General features: G+C 43.5%; 1 protein-coding gene across 3 annotated transcripts in view; it reads left to right on the top strand.

The window, feature by feature from the left end:
• Positions 1–19,815, top strand: part of brd9 (bromodomain containing 9) — a 30,229-nt gene extending 10,414 nt beyond the window's left edge. The window contains exons 5-17 of one of the 3 annotated variants that reach the window (XM_060900290.1): positions 527–584; positions 817–961; positions 3,050–3,160; positions 3,486–3,667; positions 10,030–10,162; positions 10,248–10,320; positions 12,065–12,160; positions 12,250–12,382; positions 12,672–12,783; positions 14,549–14,599; positions 15,417–15,513; positions 15,609–15,782; positions 19,576–19,815. In XM_060900290.1, the coding sequence (XP_060756273.1) occupies positions 527–584; positions 817–961; positions 3,050–3,160; positions 3,486–3,667; positions 10,030–10,162; positions 10,248–10,320; positions 12,065–12,160; positions 12,250–12,382; positions 12,672–12,783; positions 14,549–14,599; positions 15,417–15,513; positions 15,609–15,782; positions 19,576–19,673 (1,463 nt within the window). In that variant the 3' untranslated portion in view covers positions 19,674–19,815. The remainder of the gene's footprint in view (positions 1–526; positions 585–816; positions 962–3,049; positions 3,161–3,485; positions 3,668–10,029; positions 10,163–10,247; positions 10,321–12,064; positions 12,161–12,249; positions 12,383–12,671; positions 12,784–14,548; positions 14,600–15,416; positions 15,514–15,608; positions 15,783–19,575) is intronic. The other 2 variants (XM_060900291.1, XM_060900292.1) reach the window with 2 other exon arrangements.
• The last annotated feature ends 1,493 nt before the right edge of the window (positions 19,816–21,308 follow it).

Below are 21,308 nucleotides of genomic sequence, written 5' to 3' on the forward strand. Positions count from 1 at the left end.
GTGGTGTAGTGGTTAGTGCTGTCGCCAGAAGGTCCGGGTTCGAGCCCCGTGGCCGGCGAGGGCCTTTCTGTATGGAGTTTGCATGTTCTCCCCGTGTCCGTGTGGGTTTCCTCTGGGTGCTCCAGTTTCCCCCACAGCCCAAAGACATGCAGGTTAGGTTAACTGGTGTACCCCGCCTTTCGCCCGTAGTCAGCTGAGATAGGCTCCAGCTTGCCTGCGACCCTGTAGAAGGATAAAGCGGCTAGAGATAATGTGATGTGAATGTGACGTTATCCAAACAAGAAATCCGTTCCCGTGGCTTTGAGAATGTCTCTCTGTTCATAACTGTGGTTAAAAATGTTTTCGACCTTTCTAAATTCTGCTTTCTGTACAGTTATCAGTTATATATTGCGAGAGTGCATTAGATCCTCGCTCAGTCTCACTCTGCCCTCCGGTGGAGAATGAGGTACTTTAAAGGAGAGGGCTGAAGATCGTTCCCAGCCATTGTGTTAAAATGTATTTATAATGCATCTCTGTTTTGTTCCAGAAAACGAGAGCACGCCTCGCCAGCAGCTCCTCGAGCACTTCCTGCGTCTTCTGCAGAGGTCCGTTCACATCATGCACGTTGCACCAAGTCTTTTCTGTCTCATCCTGTCTGCTCTCATCACGTTCCTGTCTCTCAAATCAAAGCATAGGCATATTAAAGATATACAATCAGAAAAGAAAGAAAAGTTTGCTCTCTGTACCCAGTATTTAGAACACTGTCTGAGCCAGAAAAATGTTTCCGACGGTATTTATGCAGTGCTTTCCCTTTGCTGGTCTTTTGTGTCTCTTCAGGAAAGACCCTCATGGGTTTTTTGCCTTCCCTGTGACGGATGCCATCGCACCAGGCTACTCCATGATCATCAAACACCCCATGGACTTCAGCACCATGAAGGACAAAATTGCCATGAACGAATACAAAACAGTCACAGAGTTTAAGGTATTTGGTGTATTTTTTTATCTAGTCAGGTCTAATATCTCATTATATTTTTATATTTTGGTGAAATAAGAGGAACAAGTGTATAGACAGGTGCACGAGTTCATAGATAGACGCATAAGGTTAAAGACAGGTTCATAGAAAGAGACATGGACGAGGGGTGGGATGGCAGAGAGGTCCTTATACAGCCCGCAATAGAAAGGTCCATAGACTGGTATTTTAATTCATATACAGGTTCAAACAGATTCATCAGTTATAGAGGACTTTCACTGACATCATAGATTGTTGTTTATCATGCAGCGTCCGCCATATTGCCAGGCAAACAAAGAAACCGCCACAACGGTTAATAATGAAAATCGAGACGACTGCAGTCAGTACAATTTCTCTGAAACTATTAAAAATTTATTTTATACCAGCAGATCGCGTTACATCCAAAAGCTGAAACATGCAGGCATCACAGATCCACATAATTTACTCACATCTCTTTCTCTGTTTGTTTGTGTGTGTGCGCGCACACGCTTGTTCACCGCTTCAGATGGATTAAATGCAGAGGAGGAATTTCGCTGTGCTTGAATTTGCACGTGACAAAAATAAAGGCTGCTTCTTCTTAATTTACCCACAAATGTATTTATTCCACTTGAAAAGTGTTCCGCAAACCAGCTACCGGATTTGGGACACTACTACATCCTGAACTATGTAGTATTCAGGACTTCTAAATACACCGAACATGCTAAAGGTTTACAAAAGTACTGATGCCTACTGATATTTCGAGGCAGGTTTTGTGCATGCCGGAATGTTGTGCAAAATTCCCGATAAAGAAAAATACCTGGCGGCACGGTGGTGTAGTGGTTAGCGCTGTCGCCTCACAGCAAGAAGGTCCGGGTTCGAGCCCCGTGGCCGGCGAGGGCCTTTCTGTATGGAGTTTGCATGTTCTCCCCGTGTCCGCGTGGGTTTCCTCCGGGTGCTCCGGTTTCCCCCACAGTCCAAAGACATGCAGGTTAGGTTAACTGGTGACTCTAAATTGACCGTAGGTGTGAATGTGAGTGTGAATGGTTGTCTGTGTGTCAGCCTTGTGATGACCTGGCGACTTGTCCAGGGTGTACCCCGCCTTTCGCCCGTAGTCAGTTGAGACAGGCTCCAGCTTGCCTGCGACCCTGTAGAACAGGATAAAGCGGCTAGAGATAATGAGATGAGAATGAGAAAAATACCTTATTATGACAAAGGTTGCACCGCGAGTTGGCCTAGTGGTCAGCATGTCCGCCTCTCGATCGGGAGATCGCGAGTTCTACTCACGGTCGGGTCATACCAAAGACCATTATAAAAATGGTAGCCCCCGACTGTAACCATAGCTATGTAATAGGTGAGAGGCCGAGGGCTACGGAAATGGAGATCGGCGCCACCCTATGCGCCACATGGCGTGGGAAGGACTTTGAATGAAAAAGGTAAGCGCTAACATGGACTTCTAATAGTCATAAACCAGCCAGGGCCTAGATCTAGCATATTTTATGGCGTTTAGCCAAATCTACATTATCAGTACATAAATATTCTGCTAGGCTCACAAAGCATTAGGTCTAATAAAATATATCGCGTCTAAAGCCCACATGCAGACCTACATTTTAATATTGTACAGAGCTTTTATACTAACCCGATATAAAATGTTCTCCACACACACACACAAGGATGTTTTTCTTCCTATTTAACTGCAGCTTGCCATTTTTCTTGTCTTTCTGGGTTCGCCAGGAAGTAGTGAGAAGTTCCACCAGGCTCATCGCCACGTCTGTTATTACATCCAAAAGCACTACATGTCTCTGGCATTGTTCTTTTCGGTGTAACTTCTACAAGTTTATCTCTAGATGTTTACTAAATTGGGCTTAAAGTCACTCGTATACACTTGTGCCGGTCACTGTCGAACACAAAGTTTGCCCAGCGACATGGCCGCATAAACAAACCCGCAGTTGCGATGAAGTCACGTGAAAGTCCTCTATTGGATTGGTATTGTGTTGCAGAGGCATCTTCATATCAGATACATCAACTTTGTGTGCAATTTATTTTCCTTGGAACCTTTGATGCTCCCGTCTTTCTGATATTTAGGCCGACTTCAAGCTGATGTGTGACAACGCCATGGTGTACAACAGACCCGAGACCGTCTACTATAAAGCTGCGAAGAAGCTCCTTCACACAGGCTTCAAGATGATGAGCAAAGTAACACGCTGCCTCTTTGTATTCTGATTTTTGATTCTCCATCAAAATCATTTGTCCACTTCATGCACCCTAACATTAAAACGCGCTTCTAATTCTAATGCTTAGTATTTCCACTAACATGAGTAACATCACTGCGCTTGCTATGCACATGCATGATAGGCTTGCATGCTTCTTTTTTTTTTTTTTTAATCCCCAAGCCAGAGCCCTTTCCATTGCATGCCATCGGCTTTTACGTTCCTACACTCCCATGGTCATGACCCACTCAGGCCTCATGATGGAGGAGTAAACACATGGCTGCGCGGCTCTTTTTCTGCTCTGTTTGCAGGAACGGCTGTTAGCTCTGAAGCGCAGCATGTCTTTCATGCACGACATGGATTTCTCTCAGCAGGCTGCCATTCTGGGTGACGAGGACGTAGCCGGTGAGGAGCCAGTTCCAGAAGTTGCCCATTTCCACACAGAGTCTGCCAAAAAATCCAAAAAGCAGCCGGTTAAAGAGCCCATGATGAGGTAAAGCTCAAGGTTTGAAGAAAGGATGCTATGAATACTACAACAGTTGCTGTTTGTTTGTTTGTTTGTTTGTTTATTAGCTCATCCGGCCGGCAGGCCGATGAGCTTATGCCATCATGTGTTGTCCGTTGTCCGGCGTCCATCCAGCGTCGCCCACATTTCACAAAAATCGCTGCTTCTCTCTCAATTTCCCACCGATTTTTATTCTTTTTGGCAGGAAGGTAGATCTGCCTGGCGTGCATATAACTTCTACCCAAATTTGCATAATTGCAATTAACAAAGATACAGAGTAATTAAACCCTCACAAATTGCTTCTTCTCTCTCAATTCTTCATCAATTTTGATTCTTTCTGGCATAAAGGTAGGGGTACCTAGGGTAGGCTTGACGGCGTGCCGCTGCGCTGATAAACTTCCCGTATGTTTGTATGGGAGAACAGCATGTTTTCATTTGCCCTTCAAAGACATTTAAAAGCATTAATCTACATAAGATTCAAGAATAATTAACACATTTACGGAATACGTTGTTCATTTTGGGCGGCACGGTGGTATAGTGGTTAGCGCTGTCGTCTCACAGCAAGAAGGTCCGGGTTCGAGCCCCGTGGCCGGCGAGGGCCTTTCTGTGCGGAGTTTACATGTTCTCCCCGTGTCCGCGTGGGTTTCCTCCGGGTGCTCCGGTTTCCCCCACAGTCCAAAGACATGCAGGTTAGGTTAACTGGTGACTCTAAACTGACCGTAGGTGTGAATGTGAGTGTGAATGGTTGTCTGTGTCTATGTGTCAGCCCTGTGATGACCTGGTGACTTGTCCAGGGTGTACCCCGCCTTTCGCCCGTAGTCAGCTGGGATAGGCTCCAGCTTGCCTGCGACCCTGTAGCACAGGATAAAGCGGCTACAGATAATGAGATGAGATGAGATGTTTGTATGGGAGAATAACATGTTTTCATTTGCCCTTCAAAGACATTTAAAAGCATTTAATCTACATAAGATTCAAGAATAATTAACACATTTACGGAATATGTTGTTCATTATGGGTGGCACGGTGGTGTGGTGGTTAGCGCTGTTGCCTCACAGCAAGAAGGTCCTGGGTTCGAGCCCCGTGGCCGGCGAGGGCCTTTCTGTGCGGAGTTTGCATGTTCTCCCCGTGTCCGCGTGGGTTTCCTCCGGGTGCTCCGGTTTCCCCCACAGTCCAAAGACATGCAGGTTAGGTTAACTGGTGACTCTAAATTGACCGTAGGTGTGAATGGTTGTCTATGTGTCAGCCCTGTGATGACCTGGCGACTTGTCCAGGGTGTACCCCGCCTTTCGCCTGTAGTCAGCTGGGATAGGCTCCAGCTTGCCTGCGACCCTGTAGAACGAACAGGATAAAGCGGCTAGAGATAATGAGATGAGATGTTCATTTTGTGCAGCGTTGTGGTGAGCTTTTACTTTAAGCGTTTAACGTCGTGTATTGCAATACACCAAATTCACAGGCGCCACCATCTTGGGTTTTTTAGTGATATTCGTCACCAGTCCGTGGTGTTTTGTTGTTGTTGTTGTTGTTACTTCCGGCTCGCTCACTGTTGGTTCGATCAGCTTGAAACTCATGATTCCCACCTAGTGGTCGAATCTCTCATGTTGACTTGTTTTTCCAATAAAATCGGCTGAACCCTCGTGAAAGGTGAGATCACTGAGGAAAATTTTGTATCCTGCCTAAAAATCAATGATTTTCCTATTTTTTTTTTTCTTTCATGGAGAAAAAATGAGAAGAAGGTGTATACATATCAGTAATACTGTTTTGAAGAGAATTAACAAAAGTTTGACCCTCTTATACACAGCGCATTCGAGCACGACCGTCATTAGTCACGCTTGGTGTCCACAATTTAAAGTGAACATACCCACTCAATTCTGGCTTTTATGTTGAAAAACAAAGGATGGACCGATTTCACTGATGCATTACTTTTAAGCCTTTTAGGTGCATAATTGTGATATAAAGGAAGAAGCCTTTATCTGTAATTCTTACCCTGATACTCAAAATCCTAAATCTCTTTTTACTTTTGGCTTTTTGGTCTATTCATTTCTGATTGAGGTTTTTTTTTTTTTTTCTCATTAATGGAAAATTAAGCCAGTGGAAAATGACTGCTGGTTTATGACCGGGGCAACGGACAGAAATGGAAATGTTATAAAACACTGGATTTTCAAATGTTCACAACTTTTTTTGTTTTTAGACATATTTACAAAATTAAACAAGTTTTCAAATCAGATCTTCACGCTCTTTAATTTGATACATTACACAACACTATGACAACTACTTTAAAAAACGGCCTGTCATTGCTACCTCAGGTAGCGATGCTTAATTACAATTATTAATAATGAAGTTATGGACTAATTAAGCCTAGTTCAACAAAAATCGCTTCTTCTCGGTCAGTTCCTTGCCGTTTTGGATTCTTTCTGGCAAATAGGTAGGTATTCCTAAGGTGTATCGTATATAGCTTGCAATATTTATTGTGCAAGGTGGCCCACTTTAGATCGTTCCTTCTGGACTAGACGGGATCGGAGTGAGCTATACCGTCATTGACAGTCTCGCTTATTTATTTAAAGGAACAGTCCACCGTACTTCCATAATGAAATATGCTCTTATCTGAATTGAGACGAGCTGCTCCGTACCTGTCCGAGCTTTGCGCGACCTCCCAGTCAGTCAGACGCAGTCAGACGCGCTGTCACTCCTGTTAGCAATGTAGCTAGGCTCAGCATGGCGAATGGTATTTTTTGGGGCTGTAGTTAGATGCGACCAAACTCTTCCGCATTTTCCTGTTTACATAGGTTTATATGACCAGTGATATGAAACAAGTTCAGTTACACAAATTGAAACGTAGCGATTTTCTATGCTATGGAAAGTCCGCACTATAATGACAGGCGTACTAACACCTTCTGCGCGCTTCGGCAGCGCATTGATATCTGAGCTCCGTATCAATGCGCTGCCGAAGCGCGCAGGTGTTAGTACGCCTGTCATTATAGTGCGGACTTTCCATAGCATAGAAAATCGCTACGTTTCAATTTTTTTAACTGAACTTGTTTCATATCACTGGTCATATAAACCTATGTAAACAGGAAAATGCGGAAGAGTTTGGTCGCATCTAACTACAGCCCCAAAAAATACCATTGGCCATGCTGAGCCTAGCTACATTGCTAACAGGAGTGACAGCGCGTCTGACTGCGTCTGACTGACTGGGAGGTCGCGCAAAGCTCGGACAGGTACGGAGCAGCTCGTCTCAATTCAGATAAGAGCATATTTCATTATGGAAGTACGGTGGACTGTTCCTTTAAGCTGAGCTTATATAGTGTGTAGGGTGTGCTTAATCACAGTGTCATTACAAAAGAACCTTCCAATGGAACACAAGCGACGTTGTAAAGCTCATAAAACATTTGAGCAGGAACTGATGATGCTAATAATAATAATAATAATAATATGTAAATTTAGACAGTCATTGAAAGAAAGAGATTTTACAGAACGTAACGTTGTTGGAAACATTTACAGTACTGTGCAAAAGTCTAAGGCACCCTATTATTTTTTTTTTTTCCCCATACAAACTGACTTCTGCATTATCGAGTCAGTACAAAAACATTCTGGAGTCCAAACATTCATTTTCCAGCACAAAATTAAATGTTGCCGGGAAAAAATGTGTGTATCTGAGCAGCATATTACATAAGAGGGCACTTTTCAGATGAATAAAGAAATCATAATCAAGGCTACTGGGTTTTGGGGCAAAATGAAGAAGCGAGTGTGACAGTCAAAGTGTCCAGAAGAACTTTGGCTGGTTCTGTAAGATGCTCAGTAAAACCTACAGCTCATTTCCGCATAAAACTGCACTCACTGTACTCGAGACTACCTTTTTTTTTTTTTTTCCTTTTAAAGGCAAAGGGTCATCTCACACCAAATATTGACTTTTGTTTTACTGATTATGGCTTACTGATTATAGTATTTATTTTTTTTATGTTGAAACATTTTCATTTCATTATTTTAAGCCATTTTTGGTCTCCAGCATTTCTTTACGTGTGCCTAAAACTTTTACACAATCCTGTACACATATTGGTGAGATATTTGGGAATGTCTATATGGAAAACTTTATTTTCATAATAGAAATCTTTACGGCTTCAGTGCAAAACTAAAAAGGCAGCTTCGTACATTAAACATGTCTTCAGTGATTGGCTGATTGACATTTGTAGTAAAGGGAATATTATGTAAATTTAAATTACATCACAGCACTGTTGTAGTTTTCTATAACAGCAGCTATGACGGTGGCCTGCAAGGAAAATAACAGGTTTATACTAATGCACTTCTTCTCATATAATATCGTTTCTATTGCAACAGCTCCTTTACTGAGACTTGTATAGACACCAAAATACCACATAATGTAAGGCTAATTAATATGAGAGTACTTCAAAAAGTTCTCAGCCTCACCTGGAAACAAGGGGCGTAACTCCCATTTTGGGGCATAACTGTATGCTATAAAGCCTTATCACTGTCCAGACAAACTCAAATCAAAGAAGCAATCAAAGAAAAAAAAGAGAAGAAAGCTTCGAGGTAGGGCGGCACGGTGGTGTAGTGGTTAGCACTGTCGCCTCACAGCAAGAAGGTCCGGGTTCGAGCCCCGTGGCTGGCGAGGGCCTTTCTGTGTGGAGTTTGCATGTTCTCCCCGTGTCTGCGTGGGTTTCCTCCGGGTGCTCCGGTTTCCCCCACAGTCCAAAGACATGCAGGTTAGGTTAACTGGTGACTCTAAATTGACCGTAGGTGTGAATGGTTGTCTGTGTCTGTGTGTCAGCCCTGTGATGACCTGGCGACTTGTCCAGGGTGTACCCCGCCTTTCACCCGTAGTCAGCTGGGATAGGCTCCAGCTTGCCTGCGACCCTGTAGAAGGATAAAGTGGCTAGAGATAATGAGATGAGATGAGATGAAGCTTCAAGGCAGGGCGGCACAGTGGTGTAGTGGTTAGCGCTGTTGCCTCACAGCAAAAAGGTCCGGGTTCGAGCCCCGGGGCCGGCGAGGGTCTTTCTGTGCGGAGTTTGCATGTTCTCCCCGTGGCCGCGTGGGTTTCCTCCGGGTGCTCTGGTTTCCCCCACAGTCCAAAGACATGCAGGTTAGGTTAACTGGTGACTCTAAATTGACCGTACGGTAGGTGTGAATGGTTGTCTGTGTCTATGTGTCAGCCCTGTGATGACCTGGCGACTTGTCCAGGGTGTACCCCGCCTTTCGCCCGTAGTCAGCTGGGATAGGCTCCAGCTTGCCTGCGACCCTGTAGAACAGGATAAAGCGGCTACAGATAATGAGATGAGATGAGCTTCGAGGTAGTGTGCTGTTGCTCCGGACAATGATCCCGTCCACACAGCGCAGGTGGCAGGGGCAGAATCAGCCAAACGTAGCTTGGATCTGTTGCCTCATGCATCTTACTCACCCGACCTGCCACCGTCTGACTTCTATCTGTTCCCCAAACTGAAATCCAACTCGCGTGGTCGCCATTTTCAGAGTGATGATGAAATCATCCGCGGCACGGTGGTGTAGTGGCTAGCGCTGTCGCCTCACAGCAAGAAGGTCCGGGTTCGAGCCCCGTGGCCGGCGAGGGCCTTTCTGTGCGGAGTTTGCATGTTCTCCCCGTGTCCGCGTGGGTTTCCTCCGGGTGCTCCGGTTTCCCCCACAGTCCAAAGACATGCAGGTTAGGTTAACTGGTGGCTCTAAATTGACCGTAGGTGTGAATGTGAGTGTGAATGGTTGTCTGTGTCTGTGTCAGCCCTGTGATGACCTGGCGACTTGTCCAGGGTGTACCCCGCCTTTCACCCGTAGTCAGCTGGGATAGGCTCCAGGTCGCCTGCGACCCTGTAGAACAGGATAAAGCGGCTAGAGATGATGAGATGAGATGAGATGAGATGAAATCATCCATGCTGTTGAGGAGCATCTGGAGGTTTAAGATGTGACCATGTTCCGCGAAGGGGTAGTGAAGCTTGAACATTGGTGGACCAAGTGCATTGAAGTCAAAGGAGAGTGCAAGAACAATCTTTCTCCTGGTGATGCTGAGAACTTTCTGAAGTCATAATCGAGAGTTGTTATGGTAAAGTTTTCTGTAACGAGTCTCCAGTGTCCAAAAAAAGGCCGCTTGTTTGTTCGCTGCTGTTACATAGGAACCAGCTTCTCTCATGGACGTCCCACAGCATTAAATTTCACTAAAAATGGATTAAAAAGTGCGGCTTGTCATTCATTTAATAATTTTTTTTTTAAAATTGTATAAGAGGAATAAAAACACTTCAGGACCTGCGGTTATTGGAAAATAATCAACAGTAACTCCTGTTCAATAGAATTGAATGTGTTACTCCTTTGTTGGGTATTCCTTCCCTCAGTGACCTGTACGAGCCGGAGGGGAACGCGTGTAGCCTGACGGACAGTACAGCTGAGGAACATGTCCTGGCGCTGGTGGAGCACGCAGCTGATGAGGCCCGGGATCGTATCAACCGCTACATGCCAAACTCGAAGGTACACGATGTCGATTAAAATACTGTTAAGAGAGACAAATTATTAAGGTGCTTCCTGATGAGTTTTCTTTGTTTCTCTTATTCAGATAGGATACATTAAAAAAGAAGGAGATGGAACTCTGATTTATACTGTAGTTAATCAGGATCCAGAGGCAGAAGGTACACATCACCATAGACAAACATTTTGTTTCTGGAAATTTTGGCACCAGGAAACTGGAGGGCTGCTTTTTTTTTTCCCTCCTTCCCCAACCCCCCAGCCCACCCCACCCCACCCCACCTTCCTCCCCACCCCACCTTCCTCCCCGTCAGCCAGCTGTCAAGTAGGAAAGTTTCCAAATGCATGCTTTTGGTTAACATAACACATGAAACACCGAACATGACACACATAACACAAAATTAAAAAGAAAAAACATTTGTCCGAATCAACATTTTGCTGTTTTATTTAAAAGAAAGTAACAGCCCAATGTTTTCCCGAGTACAAACTCAGCACAAATGTTATTTTTGTGGGTGTGAAATTCTATTTATTTATAAATCAACGTGTTGCTGGTACTAAAATAGGACTGAGCATACATTTAAAAAAAATTCTCAATTTCAACATTTGATATTTCAACATTTGATCTTAAACAAGGGCGGCACGGTGGTGTAGTGGTTAGCGCTGTCGCCTCACAGCAAGAAGGTCCGGGTGCTCCGGTTTCCCCCACAGTCCAAAGACATGCAGGTTAGGTTAACTGGTGACTCTAAATTGACCGTAGGTGTGAATGTGAGTGTGAATGGTTGTCTGTGTCTATGTGTCAGCCCTGTGATGACCTGGCGACTTGTCCAGGGTGTACCCCGCCTTTCGCCCGTAGTCAGCTGGGATAGGCTCCAGCTTGCCTGCGACCCTGTAGAACAGGATAAAGCGGCTAGAGATAACGAAATGAGATGAGATCTTAAACAATAACTAATTACCATTATTCTATCCACATTCACTGGATATGAGAAAATACGCGCTCTGATTCTACTACTACTACGATATCAGCTCATATACCGTGAGTAGAGAAAAACAAAATGGCGGAGCGTGTTGCTGAACCAACCGAGGACGTAATAAAAACTCTACTCGAAAACAAAACCCCAAAAAAAACAAAGAAAAAAATATGGAATGAATGTATGTCCTCGTACTATTTTCAGTGAAATATAGTGCTTCCATGATTTGCGAATTACCACATTGTTTTTATTTACGAATTGGGGTTGTATGAGAAATATTTAACAGTTATTCCACCAAATCGAGTCGTACATGAGCTGATAGCCAACGAGGTGCATAGCACCGAGTAGGCTATAAGCCATGTACGATTCGATTGAGTGACATCATCTGAAAAAAAAAAAAAACTTGAGGAAAAAATAAGGTACATTCTTACCATCAAATATATTCATACTTTCATTCCATATTTTGTTGCTGGGGTTTTGTATTTTTTTTTGGGGGGGGGGTTAGTTTTTATTACGTCCTCGGTTGGTTCAGCAACACGCTCCGCCATTTTGTTTTTCTCTACTCACGGTATATGAGCTGATATCCTAGTAGTAGAGTAGCCAATCAGAACGCATAATTGCTTAGTGAATGTGGATAGAATAATGGTAATTAGTTCTTGTTTAATTAAAAGGGGTGCAGCATCATAAATTACGTTGATGGTCCTTACAACGTTCTGTTTATTTTGTCAACAAGGAGTTTAAATACAAGTCATTTTAATTTTGGAACAAAGATTTCTGTGAACAAATTTAGATTTTTCTTCAAGAAATTTTCTGGAAAATGGTATCAGGACCAGAAAATGTACCAGAAGTGGAAAAACACCTACATGTGCATCACATTGCTCAAATACAACTACTCTTACAGTCCAAATCCTTCCTGTTTCTAAAATGCAATATTTTACAGATGAAGAGACTCATACCGTAGATTTAAGCTCGCTCTGCAATAAGCTCTTACCTGGCCTTACAACATTGGGATTCAAAGATGACCGGAGACACAAGGGTAATTAGTCCAAAGCTCTCACCTTTATGCGCACTGCTTATGTTTGGTGCACAGTTCTGATTTCATTCTTTTTTTTTTTCTGCGTTCAGTGACGTTCCTGAGTAGCGCGTACAACACTCAGACGCTGCAGAACAACTCCATCTACCCGGACCTGCTTCCTGAGGAGATGGATACGCTGTATTCAGCTTATGGAGACGAGACAGGGGTGCAGTTCGCTCTCAGGTGTGCCATCAAAACTCTCAATCTGTCCTACCATCTGCTATGAAGAGAGAATTTTGTACAATCCGTTAACGGGTTTTGTTTATGATTATAGTCTATATTTTCCATACTGTATATTGTATGTGCGAACTGTATGTGGTGTAACTGATCTGTACTGTGGTGTATCTATTGTATTGTTCTAGTCAATGCTAACTCGTTACTCCTGTCTTTCATTTGTCGAACTATTACATTTTATGTGGTTGTGCGCATTAACATCAGTATCTCTGTCCATATGTGATATGGTCATGTTCAGCCTTCAGGAGTTTGTCAAGGACTGTGGCAGCTTTACCAAGAGGCTCGTCAATGATCTGTTAGATAAAATGACAGGCAACGATCACTCCAAGGCTACCTTCCAAATCCGACAGGTACCCGGGGATGTTACTTACACCGATAGTTTGCCCAAAATGTAACTGATTAAAACATTTGGTGTATGAAATGTTTCTTTAGTTTTGCACTGGAGCAATGAGGCTAATGTAGCTTTAAAAAAAAAAAAAGCAATGGTTACCACTGCTGGTTTGTCAAAATAGTTACACATCAAACCAAGCTATGTGAATCAGTATCTCAGACAGACTTGCTGTGGTTCCTGAGACCTGGATGACTTACAAAATTGACAAATAATTGCCACGGAGCTTATGGCAACTCTAAATTGCCCATGTGTGTGAATGTGAAGGGTTGTTCGTCTCTGTGTTAGCCCTGTGATAGATCGGTGACCTGCCCAGGATGTACCCTGCTTTTCACCTGAAATCGGATGAGGAAAGAGGATATATAGATGGATGGATGGAGATTTGGATGGATGGATGGATGGATGGATGGATGGATGGATGACCAACTAGTGGCCTAGTGGTAGCATGTCCGCCTCTCAATCGGGAGATCGTGAGTTTTATTCACGGTCGGGTCATACCAAAGACTATCATAAAAATGGTACCTACTACCATCTGGCAAGGCACGCTGCAATACAGATGCGAGTGGGGAGTTAAACTCTCGTGGTTACCAGAGGACTAGCCCCCCACTGTAACCGTAGCTATGTAATAGGCGAGAGGCCGAGGGCTGCAGAAACAGCGGACATCGGCGCCACCCAATGCGCCACATGGCGCGGGAAGGACTTTTAACTTAACTTATATATATATATATATATATATATATATATATATATATATATAAGTTGAGAGAGAGAGAGAGGGGGATGGATGGAGATTTGAATGATATGTGGATGGATGGTGATTTGGATGGATATTTGTTTAAATAGATACAGTATTTATAAGACAAATTTTGCCAATGGCTTCTCTAGAATGTAAAAAAAACATCATAATTCATTCCCTTATGTGCCATAAGTGTAACACGTGGGTAGGAGGTGTGGCTTTGCGTATTTAATTTTTGTGCTGCTAATCTACACTACCGTTCAAAAGTTTGGGGTCACCCAGACAATTTTGTGTTTTCCATGAAAAGTCACACTTTTATTTACCACCATAAGTTGTAAAACAAATAGAAAATATAGTCGAGACATTTTTCTGGTCATTTTGAGCATTTAATCGACCCCACAAATGTGATGCTCCAGAAACTCAATCTGCTCAAAGGAAGGTCAGTTTTATAGCTTCTCTAAAGAGCTCAACTGTTTTCAGCTGTGCTAACATGATTGTACAAGGGTTTTCTAATCATCCATTAGCCTTCTGAGGCAATGAGCAAACACATTGTACCATTAGAACACTGGAGTGAGAGTTGCTGGAAATGGGCCTCTATACACCTATGGAGATATTGCACCAAAAACCACACATTAGCAGCTAGAAGAGTCATTTACCACATTAGCAATGTATAGAGTGGATTTCTGATTAGTTTAAAGTGATCTTCATTGAAAAGAACAGTGCTTTTCTTTCAAAAATAAGGACATTTCAAAGTGACCCCAAACTTTTGAACGGTAGTGCAAGTGATCACTTTTTGAGGCAAGTGTTCAATGATTTAGATGCAGAGAGGTTTTAAGCTTTTATTACTTTCTCCAGTGCAAAATTGCAGAAGTATTTTGGACACCAAGTGTGTTTTGGTGATGTACTACAATTGGTGTAAAGGGGTTGTGGTGATACAAGTCGGGCAACTTTAAAAAAAAAAAAGAAATAAAATACTTGTGTTCCTTTTCAGAAAAGAAACATGCCAGTGGATGAAGCCAAGTCTGTTTTGTGTGATATGCAGGTAATGCTGTTTGCATTACAACACAACAATGAAGAGTTTGTTTATCTAAAGCTGGGCATACACTGTGCGATTTTTTTTTTTTTTTTTCAATCGCGGTATTCAGCTGCTGCTCACACTGTACGAGTGAATCGCAGGGGTAAACAGCACGCAGCTTACGATTCCTGTTCTCACGCTATACGATGCGATGCTCGGATCCGATGCTCAGGATTTCAAACAGGTTTGATTTTCATCCGGTCGATCGGGAGGAGGTCGTGAGGTGTTAATCGCTTGTCGTTACCCCGTGTATACTACACGATCCGAGACGCACGATTGAGCCAAAACTCGGCCCGATCTCCAAAATAGTCGCACGAGTGAAAATCGTGTCAAAATCGGGCCAAAAATCGCAGTGTATGCCCAGCTTAAGAATCTTTTCCATGACTGATGAAGGAATGTGAGAACGTGAAACAGAGCCTCCTGTGTTACTCCACCGTCTTATGGTGCCTTTTAACTTCACATTCATTCAAAGGAGCACCAACATGCCAACTGATGAAACAGCTGTAGGAGAATATAATTTGATCTAAGACCTACAGAGTAGTCCTTTATGTACATATTCATAAGACATGACTATGTGTGCATATGAGGATTATTTGCATGAAACATGTCCTAATTTATGACACTATTAAGGCAATAAATAAAGTTTTAGGGGACAACCATCAAAGATCAACACGGAAGGTTTCGAATCGTATTTATAAAGCAATTGTATGTGGACTGTTCTAAACTCTTTTTTCCATCAAGTCTTATGGCAGACTAACCGTTCTTGCTCACTTTATGATCTCAGAGTACAGACGAAGCCATGATGGACAGCGGCTCGGTCCTGGACTTCATGAGTCTAAAGAATTACCCAGACATGACCCTGGACATGCTGAACCCTCTGAGTAAGTCTTTCTTTCATCTTTTCATCGCAGAAGGAACAACTGAGCAGCACTGATGCACATCTCATCTCTCATCGTTTTTTTTCCCCATTCTGTAGCAGGGAAGCCTGTGAAGAAAGAGCCCGAGCATGAGGAGAGCCACCAGCACTTTGATGACACGGCCAAGCTGTTGCAGGAATTCCAGGACGCAGCGGTGGACAGGGTCGGATCCAGACCTTCCTCCAATCTCTCCTCTCTCTCCAATGCCTCGGAGAGAGACCAGCACCATTTAGGTAACACACCATGCAGCACTGAAAAGAAAACATGACTCTGAAACAATTACTGCTTATTAATTAAACCCTATGGACACGGTACCAGAACCAGCCGAACGCTACTATAATTGACTTCCGGTAAAAAGTTCAAAAAATGCTGTCTTGGTAAGTTCTATACTTGCAAAAACTTTTGTAGGATCTATATACTTTGTGGTATTTCTGTTTTTTGGTCCAGTTGTAGTCAAGGAGTTGCTGAATGGAAAAAAAATGGCATCTTTGTGCATGTCTAGTCGAGAATAAACTTTAGGCGAGGATTTTTAAAGGTCCCATGGCATGAAATTTTCACTTTCTGAGGTTTTTTAACGTTAAAATGAGTTCCTCTGACCTTAAGTCACCCCAGTGGCTAGAAATTTCATAATGTGTAAACCAAACTATGCCCAACATTTGAGAATGGCGCGTCAAAACGGCGCGTTGATAAGCTCTTCCCTTTACTACGTCAGCAAGGGAGATGATCCCCACGCTCCCCCTCTGGATTCCCACCCACCGTATGGATTGCCCCGCCCAGTTGTAGTGAGGAGACCATAGAGGGAGGACACAACAACATGGCATCACCTAAGCGAGCGAAACATGGAAATTGCGCTGTACATGGATGTGACAACACAGAAAAGAGTGTGTTTTTACTACCGAAGGGAGAGCCCCTGAAGACGCAGTGGCTTAATTTTATTTACTTCAATAATACGCCGTCGAGTCTACCTAAGACGGTGTATGTTTGTCGGAAGCATTTTCCTGAGGAATGTTTCCACAACTTGGGACAGTACAGGGCAGGTTTTGCACATCAACTGTCACTGAAGCCTGGGTCCGTACCAAGCATCCCTGCCGCATCAGCACCAAACACCGAACAAGTAAGTGTGTAACTGGTCGTTTTGCCGTGTTTTAAAATCGGTGCGTTAGCCTAGCAATGGCTACATTAGCTGTGCAGCTAACCGCTTCCTGTAGTTAGCCAGGTAATCTGCGCTACAAAACTAAAGAGCATGCAGCATGCTGTGTTAAACTGAGTTTAGTCTGGAAATCGACTGTAACTTATGAGCTTATGTTTGACTATTGCTCCGCAATGCATGTCTTCTGTTGGATAAGCGATATGTTGTTGTAGTTGCTGCTTCTATCCTCTTTGGTTATGGAGTGCGTGTTCAAGCCTAGGGTATTATACATTCGTAAACTACCACTCCGAACACTCTCACTCTCTGTTCTCTGTGTCACTTTGAGTTTACGAAAGGAGTCCGAGGGAGAACAGGGTTTTGTCTTAGCAGCGTGGCTACAGGCGCTGATAGCAGCGAGTATGTGTGTGCGCGCGCACAGCTTGGTCAAGCCCCTCCCCCTCCCCCCATGGCCCGCCCCCACCCTCTACCCTTCCCCGCCTCCTGCTTCTCATTAGCAAAACGACGCACTGGGAAAAGCGCTGAAATGGGGCTTTCTCCCAGGAGGCTATATCTACGTGCCGAGGGTTCATTTCGAGAAAGGCTGCGGATATAACATCTGGAAGCCTCCACGAGCCCGTTTAAAGCATCAACAAACCACCATGCCATGGGACCTTTAAAAAAAAAAATGTCAGTTGCTTGGTTGGGTTATCACAATTTACTCAAGCATAGTAACAGTCACAGTGCTACTGATACTGGAAATATATGAGGTCGTACAAATCCATAGAGACCAAGATTATGTATATTAACCTGATCATTGTAATTGTGGAGCTATTTTTGATTAATTATACCCCCGCTCTGAAGGAATGGGGGTATACTGGTTTACCTCTGTCTGTCCGTCCGTATTTCCGTCCATCCGAAACACCCTTTTTCTCAGCAACTACAAATCACAACTGCTTGATATTTGGTACCAAGCTTCAGCTTGGGATTCTACACCATCTGTACCATTTTCAGGTCTGTCGCACATCAACTTCCTGTTTACTGAATGTATTTACAAAACATATAGCGTGAATTTACAAAATTTTCGTAACACTTTTCTCCACAACTACAAACCACAACTGCTTGATATTTGGTACCGAGCTTCAGCTTGGGGTTCTTTACCATGTATACCGTTTTCAGGTCTGTCACACATCAACTTCCTGTTTACTGACTGAATGTATTTACAAAACATATAGCGTGGAATTACAAAATTTTCCTAACACTTTTCTCCGCAACTACAAACCACAACTGCTTGATATTTGGTACCGAGCTTCAGCTTGGGGTTCTTTACCATGTATACCGTTTTCAGGTCTGTCACACATCACATCAACTTCCTGTTTCCTGACTGAATGCATTTACGAAACTTATAGGGTGGATTTTGACGCCATTTCAAGAAGCAAAATGCTATTTCAAAATGACAGTTTACCAGGATGCTATTTGTAATCCTTGGGGAGAGACACTGCTCTTTACTTACTTGTTTCAGGGTTGATTATTTGTTGAAGTCAACAGTCATAATAAGTGTCCGATTCCTGCGATTGTTTGGATTCTGATATAAGCGAGAATGGGGGGATAGGTAAGTGAGCAGTAGGTCACAGTTGATCTTGTTTTGGGTATGTCTGTCTCAGTGAGTCATACCTCCCAACACCTTGGGCCTTAAGAGGTTAAAAGTGTTGTTAATAGTTCCTTGTGTTTATTGAGCACCTTTATCACTCAGGGTTGCTTTATGATTAAAGATGAGTAAAGCTCATCGGAGGCAAAGAATTGAGATAATGGTGAGGTTTTTGGTTTTTTTTTTTGTATGGGTTTAAAAGATTCTAGAAGATTAGAGTATAGAGTCTGTATCTTTCCTTCTGGGATGACTGACGTTCAATTCAGGATGCACACCAAAACTGGCAGGTACAAAAGCCACGCCTCTTTTACCAAGACTGGAACTGGAAGTTTCAACCACAGAGGTGACACTTCCTTCACTTGACTTGACCAGCACAGAGACCAGACTTCATTCACCAAGAACTGACAGGCAGATAGACTCCACCTCCTTGTTCATAGACCCTGAACTCAAAGACAATGTGGAATGGCGTTGTGCCTTTAGTCACGATTATTTTTTTTGTGGAATGTCTGGAACCAAATAAAAATTCCTACATATGAAAACTCCATTTGATATCAGTGTGTAGCAGCGGGGGCGTGGTCAAGCGCCGGTCTGTGATCAGAGGGTGGAGTCAGGGAAGTGGCAGAATCACTACACCTGATGTCAATTAACCTGTGTTTGTGTGTCTTCCCCAGTGACCACGCCCTATATAAAGAGAGGGAGAGCAGAGGAAGTGAGCTCTCTCCTGAACCAGACGACTTGTGTATGACTGGGAGAGTAATTTGTGTCTGAAAAGAACAAATAAACTAAAGTTATGGAACTTTATTCTGGTCTGCCGTCTTTCTGTGCCCCTCCCCCTCCTACGAACTGCCACAGTGGTGCCGAAACCCGGGACGGAGCACAGAAAGACGGCAGGCCAGAATAAAGTTCCATAACTTAGTTTATTTGTTCTTTTCAGACACAAATTACTCTCCCAGTCATACACACACACATACAGGTCGTCTGGTTCAGGAGAGAGCTCACTTCCTCTGCTCTCGCTCTCTCTCTCTATATATAGGGCGTGGTCACTGGGAAGACACACAAACACAGGTTAATTGACAGGTGTAGTGATTCTGCCACTTCCCTGACTCTGCCCTCCGGTCACAGACCGGCGCTTGACCACGCCCCCGCTGCCACACAGTGATTGTGTTTAAAGTTTACTGTTTAACGGTGACATTGTAGGTATTTTAATCTGGGTTAAATAAGTAAAATTACTTTCCCCCCCCCCTGCAAGCAGGAAGCTCACCTCACCTGGGTGTCGGAGACCAGGCTGAGATGGTTCACGACCCCTACGAATTTCTGCAGTCTCCAGAGCCGGAGTCGGGCACCAGCTGACGTATGCAGTGTTTCTCTGTATAAATTAGACTGTGTGATTATGTGCTTGTGTGTGTGAGAGAGAGAGAGAGAGAGAGACCTTGTACAGATTAGCTGCATTTGGTGTCACTTTTTTCTTAGACAATAAATGCTCCTCATGAAACTGTATTTGCATTTGTATTTATTTGGGTCTGTCCTTAAGTGTATTATTTCAGATTTGATCATAAGGTAACAAGATAATGAGGAATACTCATAACTATCCATGATGCAATATTGTTTTCTGTACAATTTTCACTAACGTTGGTTATTATTACATTGTATTATACAAGTTATCAACACATTATTATTAATAATAATTTAGCCAGAATAGGTGGTAACTATGGAAGCTTGTTTCTGCCACCATAATATTGAGAAGGGTTCTCATAAGATCATGTTCTTATAATCATGACTCTCGTATCTCATAATTATGCCTTAGGATCTCATTATTATGAGATAAAATCTTATTAGAATCAAGAATGAATTATAATGAAAATCTAAGTCATGATTATATGATCATACTAAATCATGAGAGAGTACATCATTATGACTTAGGACGGCACGGTGGTGTAGTGGTTCGCTCTGTCACCTCGCAGCAAGAAGGTTCTGGGTTTGAGCCCAGTGGCCGACATGGGCCTTTCTGTGCGGAGTTTGCATGTTCTCCCCGTGTCCGCGTGGGTTTCCTCCGGGTGCTCCGGTTTCCCCCACAGTCCAAAGACATGCAGGTTAGGTTAACTGGTGACTCTAAATTGACCATAGGTGTGAATGTGAGTGTGAATGGTTGTCTGTGTCTATGTGTCAGCCCTGTGATGACCTGGCGACTTGTCCAGGGTGTACCCCGCCTTTCGCCCGTAGTCAGCTGGGATAGGCTCCAGCTTGCCTGCGACCCTGTAGGACAGGATAAGCGGTTATGGATAATGGATGGAAAATTATGACTTAATCTCTGAATAATGAATAATCTCAAGTCATAATTTTGAAATGTTCTCATTATTATGAAATAGAGCAACGGCTACAATTATCAACACCTTAACGATCTTTTGGCCATTGCAAAAGTAGAAAAGGCTTTCAAAAAGTAAATTGTGCATGAATAATTACACAAACTTCCACTGGAAAAAAATGAGTTGATTCTTGATTACTGAGCATATCAGATCACGTGATACCGTTCCACAAGTATTGACACCTTTGTCCACAATTAGACACCGTTCCACAATTATCGACACCTAGACGATTCTCATCTCATTATCTGTAGCCGCTTTATCCTGTTCTACAGGGTCGCAGGCGAGCTGGAGCCTATCCCAGCTGACTACGGGCAAAAGGCGGGGTACACCCTGGACAAGTCGCCAGGTCATCACAGGGCTGACACATAGACACAGACAACCATTCACACTCACATTCACACCTACGGTCAATTTAGAGTCACCAGTTAACCTAACCTGCATGTCTTTGGACTGTGGGGGAAACCGGAGCACCCGGAGGAAACCCACGCGGACAACATGCAAACTCTGCACAGAAAGGCCCTTGCCGGCCACGGGGCTCGAACCCAGACCTTCTTGCTGTGAGGCGACAGTGCTAACCACTACACCACTATGATTTCATCATCACTCTGAAAATGGCGACCAC

Source organism: Neoarius graeffei, chromosome 19 (genome assembly GCF_027579695.1).
Source record: "Neoarius graeffei isolate fNeoGra1 chromosome 19, fNeoGra1.pri, whole genome shotgun sequence".
Taxonomy (NCBI): domain Eukaryota; kingdom Metazoa; phylum Chordata; class Actinopteri; order Siluriformes; family Ariidae; genus Neoarius; species Neoarius graeffei.